At 36.6% G+C, this 17,045-nt stretch overlaps 1 protein-coding gene across 7 annotated transcripts in view; it reads left to right on the plus strand.

Moving 5' to 3' along the window:
* FGF12 (fibroblast growth factor 12) overlaps nucleotides 1–17,045 on the plus strand; it is a 585,143-nt gene that overhangs the window by 383,544 nt on the left and 184,554 nt on the right. For all 7 annotated transcript variants that reach the window (XM_043473412.1, XM_043473413.1, XM_043473410.1 and 4 more), the window contains one exon: nucleotides 10,510–10,613. In XM_043473412.1, coding sequence (XP_043329347.1) covers nucleotides 10,510–10,613 — 104 coding nt within the window. The remainder of the gene's footprint in view (nucleotides 1–10,509; nucleotides 10,614–17,045) is intronic.

The following is a 17,045-nucleotide window of genomic DNA, read 5'->3' on the forward strand; positions in this document are numbered from 1 at the left end:
TTGAGGTTAAATTCAATGACCACAATCATTTCAGCTTCTTCTATGCAATGTACTTTGGATGAAGAAAAGCCCCATAGTTTCATACTTTTGAAGAATCCCTAGTTTGCAGTGAGGCTCAGGCAAAGACATAAATATGATTAAGCAATGTGATAAATGTTGTGTGTGGAATGCTATGAAATTAAGATGAGAGAATAATTCATTTGTCTGAGTGAATACTCCATTATACTTTATATAACTGCTTTTGTGTTGGAGGACTTAAGAGCTCATACTGTCTCCTAGTTTGCCGACGACTATTCAATAATAGCATTTTTCTATTGGAAAGGGGAAGGGGCAAAATTGACCTTTGTTGTTCAGTTGCTAAGTCTTGTCCGACTCTTTGCAACTCCATGGACTGTAGCACACCAGGATCCTCTGTCCTCCATTATCTCTCAGAGTTTGCTGAAATTCATGTTCATTTACTCAGTGGTACTATGTAGTTAAATGATAAATACCAGAAATATATATTAATATCAGGACTAACAGAAAACCAATCAAGTGACCTACAAAAATTATCACAAATATTATAATTACAAGTGTTGTTATAACAGACTGTGGAATTAGAGGGAAAAATAACCTGATACTAGCTTAATTTTAGGTTAAGATTTTGTCAGGTATAATATTACTTACATTCTAACAAACAGCTTTATTGAGAACATTTTGAAGTGTGAGAAATGGTATTGAATTTTTAAGACAATTTGATATTGAGAGTGCACAGATTATTTTTGTGCACCCATATATCTTTGTTCTATCTCAGTATCTTCTACTATAAATTTACTTGGGCTTTTAGTGAGTCAGAAAATGCATCTTTTTCTCTGCATCTTTGGAAATTCAACCTAGTATTTCAAAATACAAATATACTCTTTTAAATCTGTTCATTTTTCCAAGCCATAAGAGCCTGTCCTTAGAAGTTACTTGGAAGGACACTGGATTTATCTGTTGCAAAGAATTTGTAAATGAACTTTGCCTTCCCTGTCTCCTTCCCTTTTTCTCTTCCTCTTCTCTTTCTTTTTTGTGTATTCTTTGTCACCTGAAGTGCTTTCCAATATGTTTTAGCTTGTCACCGTTTTGTCACTGAGATAACTCGTGTAGATAATAGGTGGAAGTTAAATTGAATAAGCACGTAACACACATTTTATTTCACATAGTAGACAGACAAATACTGTATGATATTGCTTATATATAGAATCTAAAAAATGAAAACAGTGAATATAACAACAACAACAGAAACCAACAGACTCACAGATATAGAGAACAAACTAATGGTTAGCAGTGGGGAGATAGAAGAGGGGAGGGGCAAGATAGTAGTAGGGGGATTAAGAAGTACAAACTATTAAGTATAAGACAAACCAGCTATAAGGACTTATTGCACTACACAAGGAACATAGCCAGTATTCTGTAGTAACTATAAATGGAATATAACCTTTAAAAATTATGAATCACTCTATTGTTTACCTATAACTTACATAATACTATATGTCAACTATACTTCAATAAATTTTTTTAAAGTAAAAGAAAAAGAAAAGGACCTAGCCAACAGAGTTGTTCGAAAATCTTTAAAATAATAATAATAATGTAGCACTTAAAAAGTACTTTTTCCCCAGTTCAATATAATCTTACAAGGTGTCCAGTATCTTGTTTGTAATAGGTTCCCCAAAATCTTCCCTTCCTCTTCCTTTTCTGCAAAACCTGCATCACCCCACACACACACATGTCAGCCCTGTGCATCCAATGCTCCTACCCTCTCAAACTTCGTTACCATGCAGGTTTTCTGGCTTTCCCTGTAGATTCCATATTTGAATACACTCCATGTGTGGTAAGTATTATATTTTATTTTTTCTTACATGCTTAATTATGGAAATATGACCTAGAAAAGCTGTGAATAAGCAAGCTTAAAGAGAAACCACTGCTGATTCATTCATTTATTTGGCAAATATTGAATAGTGGCTTCTAAGACCAAGATGCTTCTAAGATGTCGTTGCTAGGCAATGAGGATAATAATAACTGTTTCCTGTGCCTTCAGCTTGCCCACAGAATAGTGGGAGCATCAGAGAGATTTACAGATGAAGGTGTATTCCTCGGGGACCACATCTGTGGGATATGTATGTCACTGTTTTCCTAGCCTAAGCATGCCATGTGACGTATCCTAAGTGCTCAGTAAATTTTAATGAAAAGAATAAGTGACTTTTGATTAGAGATATTTACAAGAAGTTGTATGAGAGTTTTGTACAAGGCTGTAGAATCTTACTCCAAATTTTGGGTGGCACTTTTCATTCCCTTCATTTCTTTATTGATACTTTGTACCCGCATGCCACTCAAGTTAGGACTGTTTAAATCCTGAAATAAAGCCAAGTAGTCAGTTTAGTTTATTTTTTAAATGACATTTTGCATATCAAAATACTAGCCTGAAAAAAAGTAGGTATTCAAGGAATAAAATCTTTTCAGTTTTTCCCTTCTCATTAGTTACACTTAAATGTCAACCTGAGACTGACTTAAGTTTTATAGGTCCTTAAAGCTTATATAATTTGGGGCATAACCTTTGAAAAAAATATATATATATAACATAGGGAAATGTAATTTAGGTACAAAAATGAGTAGAGTGAGAAAATAAATCAATAAAAGATTAAATTTTAGAGAGATGAAACCTATCACAAAATTATAAAATCCAAGGAAGTAATAAAATATTTTAATTATTTGATGTATACAGATCTATAGTGAAAAGTGAAAGTGTTCGTTAGTCACTCAGTTGTGTCCGACTCTTCGAGATGCCATGCAGCCCACTAGGCTCCTCTGTTCATGGGATTTTCCAGGCAAGAATACTGGAGTGGGTTGCCATTCCCTTTTCCAGGGGACCTTCCTGACCCAGGGATCAAATCCGAGTCTCTTGCATTGCAGGCAAATTCTTTTCTGTCTGAGCCACCAGGGAAGCCCATACAAGGCTATACATTTCTGTTATTTTTTTTAATATAATCTTTGAACATATTTTCATGTAACAGTTTTTATAATAGATTATCTGTAGAAAAATAATTCAATCTTTACTGTAGCATGAGTAATCAACATTGGTATTTTATTACTATTTTTTAATTTATAAAAGTTTACTTAGCTTCATAGCTCATAATTGCTCATTTAAATACCTATTGAGGATTGTTATCAAACTTGAAAAATTGTTGTTATAAGATTTTGGACATTTCAAATCCACTATCCTGGTCCTCCAGTAGATAACTTGCTATTCATTTTATATGTTACTACAGTGGTGCTATGTACCCAACAATCACATAGCCCCATTTTAATGTATCGGCAAGTATTTATGTCTCTATGTGTCTGGGGTGGTCAACTAAGCAGCTCTACTGATCTTGTCTGGCTTACATATGTAGGAGTCAGCTATCTATCATTCTGTTAATCTAGAATGGCCTTGGATAGATAACTGAGACCACTTTGTTATTCTTTAGATGTCTTACATCCTTTTCCTGGGACCAGTGGTTAGTCTGTGCATGTTCTTTTCAATGCCACGGCAGAGAGGAAGTGCATAAACAAGCCAACTTGAGCTCTTTTTCAGGAGTCTGCTTGCATTGGCTAACATTCTGTTGGCCAAAACAAGTTCACAGGGCTCATCCCAGTATCAAGAGGTAGGGCAAAATATCCTTTCAGAAGATTGCAAATTTATATGGCAAAGCACATAGTTATAGGGAAAGATGGAGAACTGGGTGTTTTACTGCAGTTCATCTATCATTTCCTTCATTACATTAAAAAAAAAACCTTATGAAGTATAATTGACATCCCCAAAATACCTAATGTCTAATGTATCCAATTTGATGAGTTTGAACATATGTATGCTTCCCTGCTGACTCAAACAGTGAAGAATCTGCCTGCAATGCAGGAGTCACAGGTTCAATCCCTGTGTTGGCAAGATCCCCTGGAGGAGGAAATGGCAAACCCACCACAGTATTCTTGCCTGGGAAATCCATGGACAGAGGAGCCTGGTGGGCTACAATCCACGGGGTCTCAAAGAGTTCAACATGACTGAGCAGCTAACACTTTACGTTCCTAACAGCAGTGCCTGAAGTTTCTAGTTTATCTGCATCCTTGGTAACATCTGTTATCCTTTTTTCTTTTTAAATAGTAGTCATTCTAACAGGTATGAGGTGATATCCCATTGTAGTTTTGGTTTGCATTTCCCTGATAATTAGTGATGTTGAGTGTTTATCATGTACTCATCATTTGTATTTCATCTTTGGAGAAATGTCTGTTTAAGTCTTTTGGCCCTTTTTAATTATATTATTTGTATTATTATTATTATTATTTTTTTGCTATTGGGTTGTACTTATATATTTAGGATGTTAATTCCTTATCAGATTATGGTTTACAGATATTTTCTTCCATTTTTTAGATTGCCTTTTCATTCTGTTGATTGTTTCCTTTGTTGTGCAGAAGATTTACCTTTGATGTAGTCTTGTTTATTTTTGTTTGTGTTGCCTGTGCTCCTGGTGTCATATCCAAGAAATCACTTCCAAGATCAGTGTCAAGAAGCTTTTCCTCTATGAATTTTCCAGTTTTAGGTTTATGTTTAGATCTACAATCCATTTTGAGTTGATTTTTGAGTATGATATGAAATAAGGGCCCAATTTCATTCTTTTGCATGTGGATATTTAATTTGCCTAACACCATTTGTTGAATAAACTATTATTTCCCTTTATTACCTCTTTTCCTTACCTTTTTCCATGTGGTTCAGTGATTGAGTTTGTTATGGATCTCATGATCACCAACTCTGTGACTTCTTTTTTCAAAATATGAGTCAGATTTATGTAAGATTTAGGATGAAATACTCATTTTGGAAAGAACAAGGTTGAGAAAATGCTTTCGCTTATAATTGTAGTCTTTGTTCACTGAATGTTTACTGATATCCCGAATATAAGCAGATTATGTACCATCCTGCTTATTCTCTCTCTCTTTTTTTTTTTCGTTTATTTTTATTAGTTGGAGGCTAATTACTTCACAACATTGCAGTGGTTTTTGTCATAGATTGACATGAATCAGCCATGGAGTTACATGTATTCCCCATCCCGATCCCCCCTCCCACCTCCCTCTCCACCCGATTCCTCTGGGTCTTCCCGGTGCACCAGGCCCGAGCACTTGTCTCATGCATCCAGCCTGGGCTGGTGATCTGTTTCACTATAGATAATATACATGCTGTTCTCTCGAAACATCCCACCCTCGGTATTCTCTCTCTCTCTCTCTCTCTCTCTCTGTCTGTCTCTCTTTCTTCCTCTCCAGTTCTCTCTTTCTCCATATCGTACAAGTGTGATCTAGATATGATGCTTATTTTGGAGAGCTTATAAACTAGTTGTGGTTGGGAAAAAGATATTTTTAAGGAAAATAAAAATTGTGATAAATATAGTCTAGATCTAGGATTAGGGGAGCTGAGAAGTGAGAGAAAGCACTTGGTATTTGGTGTATCATTTCAAGCCTGGCAGGAGTTTCCATGTGAAGATATTGGGTAAATGACATTGCAAACACAGGCAGTGAAGTAAGGAAAAACATGAAGTTACAAGAAAGGAGGAAGAAGATCAAATTACTAGAAACAGTAAATAAATATTAGAATGAGTAGTGCAGTAGAGCAGAAATATAGGTTATATATAAATAACCTTGAATATTGAGCTGAGATGTTTTAAGTTTTTAATTTCCTTTTCATCTTAAAAATCAACTTTTCTTTATACATTCCTAGAAATAATGTCTTTTCTATAATAATGTCTTATAATATATTATTATAATTAATAATATTTACTGTAAATAAGGTAAGTACATAGAACTGGGATAGACATTGCATAGACTTACCCTCAAGAGTCCTTAAGGAAGGAGACAGATGTGTAAGCAAATAACTCTATTACTGTGTTCCAAAAACCATTGCAGAGATATGCCCATGAAATAAATAATTATGGAAAAGGAAACTTATCTCTCAAGGGTTTGGATAAGACTTATGGTCCAGTTAAATAGGGTAGATAGGGTTTCTAAAAACATATCTTCCAAAAAGAGAGGGCAAGAGAACCATAAATAGAATCTAGTTTAATTAAGATCAAGGGGAAACTTAGGACATGGCAAAAAGCTCTGTGAAACTGCTTATGGTGAATGGAACGAGTTGCAGGTGATAAACTGGAAGTGTGGTTTACAGTCAGGTGGTAAAGGACATTGAGGTCAGACTAAAGGCTTTGGATCCATCCTGTAGATGGTGAATAGTCACTTGAGGAATCAAGCAGAGAACTGACAGCAGGGAAGTGGCCTGAGTAGAAAGAAGGGACTTGGAAGAACGGTGTGGCCCAGTTGCTCTTTGAGAATGGAAAGGAAGACTGGAGATATAAGAGGGATTGTCACTAAGTAACAAAGGGCTGGAGCCAGAGTGCTGTGTGGAAGATAAATAATAGATCAGAGTAAGTCATTTGCCATTCTTCAAGGTTTTAAGAGGCAGATGCAGACCCTCCCAAAGAGAATAGCTTTTAGCTTTTACCACTAAAAACTCTCATTCCAGATTGTTTACTGACTTTGTTTTTAATGAACTTGCTAAATCTCCCAAAGCGTACCATCTAAAAGCCATTATCACCTTATGGTTCATATAAAACTTTCACACAAGTTTCTCGTTTTTGTCTCTGTCTTGCTTTAGCAGTTTTCTCAGTCTCCTCAGATAGGAAAAGCTTTATAGTTGCTTTTTTAATCCTGTTTTAGCTAAATGAACCAACGTTCTTCGCATTTGTCCTGGGAAATTTTTACTTTAGAAAGACATTATGGACAATTTTGGATTTCACTACTCTTTTTCATAAGTATCATCATTGAACTTGTTATTTTCCAGTGGTTGCATTTACTTACAGTGTGTAAATGTAGTTCATACCTCATGTGTTGACTCCACTTTTGCTCCCAATGTCTATCAGTTAGAAGTAGGTTTGGCTCAGACTAAAGTAACTAAAGTAGGTTGCACAGACTAAAGTAACAAGGACTTATTTTTCTCCCATAAGAGCCAGACCTAGGTAATTGAAAGCTGGACTGGTGCCATTGCCCTACAAAGTCCTCAGGGGCCCAGCTCTTTACAGTTCACTTGTCATCACCCTCTCAAGGGGCAGCCCTTGTTTTCATGGCCTGAGGTAGTCCAATAACCCTAACCTCATCCCCATCCAAACAGCAAGAGGGAAAATGGTAGAAGAGGGCAAAGGGCAGTTGTCTTGAAGAAAAGGATATTCAAGAGTACAAAGACATTTCTGTCTTCATCTCATTGGTCAGTACTGATCCATTGCCACAGTTAGACACAGGCTATGTATGGAAATTTAACTAAATTATCTATTATTTTCAAGAAGGTGAGAATGGCTGTTAGGGGAAATTAAACTTAAAAGAGAAGGAGGAAGAAAGGATATTTGGGGCTGCTGCTGCTGCTAAGTTGCTTCAGTCATGTCCGACTCTGTGCGACCCCATAGACGGCAGCCCACCAGGCTCCCCCGTCCCTGGGATTCTCCAGGCAAGAACACTGGAGTGGGTTGCCATTTCCTTCTCCAATGCATGAAAGTGAAAAGTGAAAGTGAAGTCGCTCAGTTGTGTCTGACTCTTAGCGACCCCACGGACTGCAGCCTACTAGGCTCCTCCATCCATGGGATTTTCCAGGCAAGAGTACTGGTGGGGTGCCATTGCCTTCTCCAATATTTGGGGCAGATAACCACATTCAGTTCAGTTCAGTCGCTCAGTCATGTCTGACTCTTTGCGACCCCATGAATTTCAGCACGCCAGGCCTCCCTGTCCATCACCAACTCCCAGAGTTTACGCATGTCCGTCGAGTCGGTGGTGCCATCCAGCCATCTCATCCTCTGTCGTCCCCTTCTCCTCCTGCCCCCAATCCCTCCCAGCATCAGGGTCTTTTCCAATGAGTCAAGCACATTAGAGAGCCAGAAAACCTTTGTTCAGTTGCATTTGCACCAGGATTACCTCTCTGAACCTGTTTGCTCTTCTAAAAATTAGGCTAATCATTCTGTCCTAAGTTCTTCATCGTGTTGATGGTTGAGGGTCAAATACAATGAGGAATTCATCAACACTTGGAAAATTGTGTTGCACAAAAATGAAGTATTATTTTAAAAGTGGTAAGCGATCTTCTGAATGTAAGCTGAGTAGATATAGCTCAGGTGATATGTCAATTTATATCAGACCTTATGGTTACGTTATTTGACAAGCAGAGGAATCATATGTCAATGACAAATAACTCTTTAATAGAGAGAACACATCTCTGTTTATTTCAAGGATGTGATAGTGCATTTGATTCTTCTGTCAATTCTACACATTAAGGATTATTATGCCCATTTTACAGACAGGAAAACTAAAGCGGAGAGATTAAACAAATGGCTCCAAGGCACACAGCTCCTGAGTGATGAGTTTAGAAACTACTCTGTCTATGAATCTCTCCCACTTTTTTGTAATCTGTATTGCTGCTTTAATGTTTATACAACACACTTATTGCCCATTTGGTAAAATCTAGATCTCTGAGATAGAAGTGACAGACTCTCAGGTATTTCTCCCTACTTTATCTCCATGGTGTTCTTGCCCATTCCTCTCCAGTATGAATCAAATCCTCCAATCTGCTAGTCCCTTCCTATACACATACACTACCCTGCAGAAACTTACTTCCTGCCCTACTCTAATGTTTCTGATCTTCGCCTACTCAACTTCTGTCCCTTCTTTAAGTGTCAACTTGGGTCTCCTCTTCTGTGTGAGACATTTCTTGAACACTTCAGATCACAGATCTTCCATTTCCCTGAACTTCTGTACATAGAGAATATATATATATATAGAATGCATATATTACATTTAATTATAGAAATACATTATACACTGTATCAGATTATTCCATATGCCTTAGCTTTCTCTCCCCATCTAGACTTTAAGGTCTTACACTACTTCTCATTTCAGTAACATAAGGACAATTGTAAAAACATGGGAGGAACAAAAACAAGTACAGATTCAAATTGCGGTAACAATTAATTCTTAAGCGTCTGCTAAGATTTAGTCTCAGCTTTATGACAGATGAGGAAAAAGATTCAAAGAGGCAAAGAGACTGGTCTGATGTCAAACATCTAGGAATTGAATACTGCTATATTAAACTTGTGGTCTTAGGCTTGATCCTTTACAACTATCAGTTGGACATTTGACTAAAAGCCAAATACTGTGTATGTGTCTATGTCTTGTGTGTGTGTGTGTCTGTGTCTTGTGTATGTGTATATGTCTGGCTTACTATTCAATTTTGAGAGAACCACAGAAAATATACATATATATATGTATATATATGTGTGTGTGTGTGTGTGTGTGTATCTTATATTCAAAACTGAGACCAGAACTGATGGGAATTTTATCAGCAGAAAAGATAGATAAGAACTTCTAACTAAGGCAGGATGTTAAAGTGAACTACAGGGCTATTCTCTTATGTTATAAATATTTAGTTGTTATAAATATTTCATTCATATTCATGTTGCCATCTATACAGCCTAGCTATATGATTGCTTTCCTCCTTTAGGTAACATGAATTCTTTCAGGATAGAGATAATGTTTTATGTGTATGCTCATTTTGTAATTATCAGTGTTAACTAAAATAGTGCTATATAAGGATATATAATTTATAGAAGTACGCTTTTGAAGGAATTAGATTATCTTATTTATTTTCTTTCTGATATTTATGTACCTTCTCCAAGTAGACAAGTAATAGACTGTTGAATATTTTCAGTAGTGGACAGCACAAATATTGAAAGACTACAAACATATTCTAATTTTATCTTAGGATATTGAGTTAAATTTATGAAGTTGATTTTTAATGGTTTTGTGCATAAATATGGACATATTTGTATATATTTGATATATATGTCCATCAGAGCTTAAGCTATCTTGCAATCATTGATCCATCTATCTACATTTATATGTAAAAACTGAAAAATAAAGAGAACTCTTCTTCTGTTTCTAGCATAGTTAAGTATAAGCCAGTGGTTTTTGCTTTCATCTTGTGTGTTTAAGATAATGTTCAGGACCACAAGGAAAAGAAGCTCTGGCATATGTTATGGAGACCACATTTTATTTTTAATTACAATTCAAAATGTATTTTCTTCTGTTAAGAATTTTTTGGTTCAAATTATTTGTTTGTTAGAAAAGATCATCTTATACTATTTGAGTGTATGTTCATTTTATAGAGTGGAGATCCTGGACTCTCAGATCCATGAGGGGTGCTTGGAGTCCTTCTAATCTAATCCCTTTATTACAGATGAGTTTATCTGATTTACCTGAAGTCACAGAGGGTTAATAATTAGTCATGCTGCAGAAACAAGAAGCCAGTTCTCCTCATTCTTAGAGCCCCCCCCCCCCCAACTAATATCGGTTCATAGGTTTTAATCCTCAAAAGAGTCATTTTAAGAAGCAAGATGATATATCAAAAGGTCATTGATCTTTTCCTCTCTTTTTGCCCTCTAGCCCTCTTCAATCTAATCCCTGTGGGCCTGCGTGTGGTGGCCATCCAAGGGGTGAAGGCCAGCCTCTATGTGGCCATGAATGGTGAAGGCTATCTCTACAGCTCAGTAAGTACCTTGGTGTTTGTGCATGTGTGTGTCTGTGTGTGTTCGCACACACACAGAAACTGGCATTGAGAGGTAATGAAGTGGCCGTATTTTAGGGCGAGAAATTACAGGTTGAAGTCATTTTATATTTTCTGACCCAGTGTGTCAGTGTTACTATGCAAGTTTTATAATTTATAATGTTAAAGATCATGCTTTGTTGAGAAAGAACTAGCAACTCTTCCTGTGATATAAAGTCTCTTTTTCTAGTGTCTACTTCTAGAGGATAATCTTGTGAATTTTACCTTTAATTCAAGAGGTAAGACATTTTTCCTTTATGCTATTACTTCTCTTTCAAGCACAGTGGAAAAGCTGAATTCTTGAATTTGTCTGGGACGCTTCTGGGAATTTGGGAATCTTCTCTGACTTATTGTGGAGAAAAAACCTTTCAGAATAGACTGTGTTTTTGTTTGTATTTAACAAAACTGTGTAGTACCTAATGTGTCAGATTCCTCAGATAACTGGAGAATTGATGAAATGAGCTTTGGATTAGGGGCTGAGATATTTGAGTTTAATTTGCATTTCGGCCACAGTATTCCTTTGGGAAAGTCATCTCTTCTCTTTGACTTAATTTCCAAACCTTCAAAATGAGGGTGTTGGGCCTCAGGCTGTCAAACATCTCTCTTATATCTAAAACTGTTAAAATTAGGCAGCCTCAGTAGCTACATTATGAACCCTGGCATATTTGAAAGCAGTTGATAACCTCACTCTCAAGATAGTAATTTATGCACTGAGACAGTGCACTCACTGAATCTTGTGTATGTATATAATTCCTGTTCTGCCCTAAGGAAATTACATATTTCAGAAGAACTACCCCTGAAAACCACAGCCACAGATTTCCGCCTTTCTGTCTGTGATCTCAGTAAAAAGACAAAGTTATTCAGGAAGTTCACTTACGCCTACTAGATTCTCAGTTAATTATTAAACCGCTTTTATTAAACATTTTCCATAGTCAGATGAATCTCTGGTACCCTATGCTTGCTTCCACCTGTCATTCTTATTAACATTCTTAAAGTTGCTATTTCACTCCTGAACAGGTTCATATCTGAATATGCATTTATATACCAGATGTGTACATGCATATTTTTTCAATGGTTCTACTCAAAATAATTCTTAAAGATAGATACATTTTTTTGGTTAAAACAATGGACTTTCATTCTTAATGTGTCATAGTTCTAACATTTCTCAATGTTCAATTATTGTGAGTCTGTATTTTAAATGTGAGAATTAAAATTAGAAAAAAAGTTAGCAGGTTTTGTTTTGAATGACTCCAGTTAGTGGAACTTAAAAAAATTTTTTTGAATGTATTACAAGCTAAAACATTTAGGTGATCTTAGGATACTGTTAATTTAAGAATTTAATCAGTCATCAAGTAAACACCTGAAGGTAGACCATATTTATGTCTCTATTTAGAATGTTGTTATTCATTTTTATATTTATTTAAAAAATCAAAGTTCAGGTTGTAATTCCACACAAACTTTAGAGTTCAGATTTCTGAACCAGAAGTCATTTCCAAAGGTCTGGGAAGAAGAAAAATATAAAGTATTGTCTGACAGTGGTATTGTAGCATGTGGCAGTTGTGTAGGAGCCTCTGTGTTGTGTGTGTGTGTGTGTGTGTGTGTGTGTGTGTATGAAGAGAGTGGGGACTGGGAGGGGTCACTGTTGTTAGGTGCAATCCCAAAGTTCCTGGGAGAGGCACCTGAGTATTCAGCATGACTTATCTGAAGTTCATGTGTGGCAGCACTTTTAGAGAAGCATTTTTTCTATCTTTGTTGCTAAGAGCTAGGCTTAAAATATAGGGATCCCATAGGAGAGGTTTTAAGAAATTTTTGACTAGAGAATATTACAGTAGGTGCTTTTTTGTAATAGATTGAACACCTTAGTAAAACCAGTAATCACCTGTTGAGTTACCTGATTTGGGTGCCTAGAGTTTCAGTTTTCCTCTGCTCTTAAATTTGCCTCATACCAAGCCTTTGCAGCTCTTTTCCTGTGTGGTACTGCTAGGCTACTGGAACAATTTTCTTAATTATAAACATGGCATCGCTGACATAGGGCATTAGGGTCCCTACTTTCAAAATCACTGTCTTTCTAGATAGGACTAGTAGTAGGAAATGCTGGTTTTTAATTTTATACCAGCTTTTCCCACTGTTAGTCCCTTTGTTATTGGATGAAGTGGTGGTATTCACACAGTCGTGTCTGACTCTTTGTGACCCTATGGACTGAAGCCCGCCAGGCTCCTCTGTCCATGGGATTCTCCAGGCAAGAATACTGGGAATGCAAACTAGTACAGCCGCTATGGAAAACAGTGTGGAGATTTCTTAAAAAACTGGAAATAGAACTGCCATATGACCCAGCAATCCCACTTCTGGGCATACACACTGAGGAAACCAGATCTGAGAGAGAGACGTGCACCCCAATGTTCATCGCAGCACTGTTATAATAGCCAGGACATGGAAGCAACCTAGATGTCTATCAGCAGATGAATGGATAAGGAAGCTGTGGTACATATACACATTGGAATATTACTCAGCCATTAAAAAGAATTCATTTGAATCAGTTCTAACGAGATGGATGAAACTGTAGCCCATTATACAGAGTGAAGTAAGCCAGAAAGATAAAGAACATTACAGCATACTAACACATATATATGGAATTTAGAAAGGTGATAACGATAACCCTATATGCAAAACAGAAAAAGAGACACAGAAATACAGAACAGACTTTTGAACTTTGTGGGAGAATGTGAGGGTGGGATATTTCAAAAGAACAGCATGTATACTATCTATGGTGAAACAGATCACCAGCCCAGGTGGGATGCATGAGACAAGTGCTCCGGCCTGGTGCACTGGGAAGACCCAGAGGAATCGGGTGGAGAGGGAGGTGGGAGGGGGGATCGGGATGGGGAATACATGTAACTCCATGGCTGATTCATGTCAATGTATGACAAAACCCACTGGAAAAAAAAAAAATAAAAAAAAAATAAAAAAAAAAAATAAACAGAAGTAACAAATCTAAAAAAAAAAAAAAAAGAATACTGGAGTGGGTTGCCATTCCCTTCTCCAGGGACAGGACGAAAGGGGCCAGTATTGGGCGAAGCACCCCTGAGAGAATTGGGTATCAGGGCTTCGTCATACTTGTTTTCCTTCCTGTGTGTGTGGCCTGTCTCAGCAAGAGAGTACTAGCATGGCCAGGAGCCTTGCAGTGAGTTACAAACCGGCTGTCACAGGCTTTCTTGAGGTGCTTTTGGTATATATTAGGGCTTGAAGTTATTTGAAAAGCAGTTTCCTACTTCATGATAAACAGTCTAGCTGAGCATACCAATAAGGGCCATTCCTGGAATTTGAGGTGGGGAGGCAGGGGCACTGATGGTGTGTTTCTGAGGGCAAACCCTAGAGATCCTAAAGAAGCTCAGTTAGAATCCAAGAGGAATTCTCAAATGGTGTCATGCACGTAGTGTCATTTACGTTGTCTCTATTGATAGTTAAGCTTGGAATCAATTCCCTTGCTACTTCTGATTCCCCTGCTCCTTTATCACAAGACAAAAGAGAGAGTAGTAAAGACTACTACTTTACTATCAAGGACGATTACTTTACTACAAGGGACTATCCGGTAGCATAGAGCTAAAGTTTTGGAATCCATTCTGAAAGTCTATTTTAACAGGTGATTTTAATACATAAGCATTTAATGAGATTGTTGATGCATCTGGATTTGTTTTTACCCTTGTAGTTTGCACTTTTTGCTTCCATTTTATTTTCTCACATTGTTGAAACATTTTCTTGTTCCATCTGTATTCTTCTGCTAGTTTGTAAATGTAGGTTATAATCCTAGTCTTTTAAGGATTATATATTTTGTCATACATAAAAACAGCTGATAGACCTTGGTATCTTCTTCCCTAGTAAATACCACCATCCTTGTCAGGAATTAGATTATTTACACTTTAAACTAAAATATGCACAGTTATTTTTCTATAGTAAAAGTTAAATTTGTGAATGTTTAAAGTACTTTCTGTGCACATAGCTTTAGTTTTCTTGTGTATCAAATTTGGTCCTTCTGAGTTTACTTTTCTTCTAAACAAAATCCTTTTCTGTTTGTCGGTCTATACACTGAATTCCGTTCATTTCTAGTACCTGTGACAATACTTTACTTTCACTTTCAGTCTTGAATTATAGTTCAGATAGTTACACAGTTTTTAGTAGACCTATGTTTTCCCCAACACTTTGAAAATTATATTCCATTGATTTCCTGCCATCTGCTGTTGGCTGTAAGAAGATTGCTATCAGTTTAATATTCTTTTCTTTGTAGATAGTCTATATGGAAAATTAAAGAAATTTTTGCTCTTTATACTTCATGTTCTGCAAATTCACTATAATGTCTAGTTGTAAATCTGTATTAAGTTGTTAGAAATTCAGAATCACTTTCAATCCAAAGAATCAGATTTCTTTAATTTTTGAAGGTTTTAACTCTTCCCATATACTTTTTATTTCTCTGTTACAATTTCCAGTCTTTTGTGCTGGTAGTATTTAAATGACTTTCACTAGAAACCTGGAAATTTATCTACTCTAGAAATGATGCCAACTATTTTGTGATTTCAGTTACTGTTCTTTAAATTTTTGGATGTCTAATAGTTTCCATTCCATATCTACCTGATCTTGACTGATTTCTGTTTTTACTATCTAGCTCTTTTTACAGAACGTTATTAACTCATTTTTGTCTCTGAGCATTCTTATAATACTTATTTGAATACTTTTAATTCTTATAATACTTACTAGACTTTTCCATAAAGTTAATTGCTTTTGTAATGAATTCATCTTTCAATCGATGATTTTGTTAGCTGTCAATTTTAGAACAAGATTCAGATTATATTAGGATTTAGAGTTAGTTCTGCATGTGTTTGAATTTTGTTCTGCAGGCCCATTTCTCTTTGTTTTTCTTTCTCCATAATCATCTTCCTTTTAAGTCTGCCCTTAATTTCCACCATATATTTGGTTGCTTCTATGTAGCCTCTTAGAGAAGGAAATGGCAACCCACTCCACTGTTCTTGCCTGGAGAATCCCAGGGACGGGGGAGCCTGGTGGGCTGCCGTCTATGGGGTCGCACAGAGTCGGACACGACTGAAGCGACTTAGCAGCAGCAGCAGCAGCAGCATGTAGCCTCTGGGGCTTCCCAGGTGGCTAAGTGGTAAAGAATTTGCCTGCCAATGCTGGAGATAAAGTGGGTTCAATTCCTGGGTCAGGATGATCTCCTGGAGAGGGAAATGGCAACCCACTCCAGTATTCTTGCCTGGAGAATTTCAAGGACAAAGGATCCTGGCGAGCTATAGTCCATGGAGTAGCAAAGAATCTGACACGACTTAGCAACTAAATAGCAACAACAACAACCAATCAAACCTCCAGTGGCCTTAGTTTAGAATAAGATAATAAGAGTCATTTCAAGACTCCAATCCTAGCATAGCATTGGGTTAGGAAAGGGGGCCTGGGCAAGAGTATGGCTTGGTCTTATCTCTCTCATTAGGAGGCTGTGTCTGTCATTGCATCTTGTTTAAAATAGTAGCAGCATTTTAAAAAATACAGTTTATATACAATATTACATTAGTTTCAGATGATCTACATAGTGATTAGAAATTCACATACCTTAGAAATAATCACCATGGTAAGTCTAGTAACCACCTGTCTCCTTACAGTTATTACAATATTATTGATCATATTCCTTCTGCTATATATTACAACTCCTGGTCTTGCTTATTCTGTAATTAAAATCTTATACCTCTTCATCTGTTCACTTATTTTGCCCAATCCTACAGCCCCCTCCCTTCTGACAACTACCAGTTTGTTCTCTGTATCTATGATCTGTTTTCATTTTGTTTTGGTTGTTTGTTTTGTTTAATAGATTCCACAAATATGTGAGATCATATAGTATATGTCTATATCTGGCTTATTTCACTTAGTGTAATATGCTCCAGACCCAACCATGTTGTTGCAAATTGAATAATTTCTTTTTCTTTTTCTTTTTTTTTTGGGATCTTTAATTCTTTTTAATCTTTTTTTTTCTTTTTTTTTTATTATTATTATTATTTTTTTTCCAGTGGGTTTGTCATACATTGATATGAATCAGCCATGGATTTACATGTTAAATGTTCCGTTATATATGTGTGTGTCTGTGTGTTTGTGTATGTATGTGTATGCACATGTGCACACACACACTCAGTTGCTCAGTCTATCCAGCTCTCTATGACCCCATGGGCTGTAGCCTGCTAGGCTACTTTGTACATGGGATTTCCCAGGCATGGGAAATCATAAATGGGAATGGGAATAGCTAAATCTGATGCTTCAGTAAGAATACTGGAGTGGGTTACTATTTCCTTCTTCGGGAGATCTTCTCAAACCAGGGATCGAACCT

This window comes from Cervus canadensis, chromosome 7, assembly GCF_019320065.1.
Source record: "Cervus canadensis isolate Bull #8, Minnesota chromosome 7, ASM1932006v1, whole genome shotgun sequence".
Lineage (NCBI taxonomy): Eukaryota > Metazoa > Chordata > Mammalia > Artiodactyla > Cervidae > Cervus > Cervus canadensis.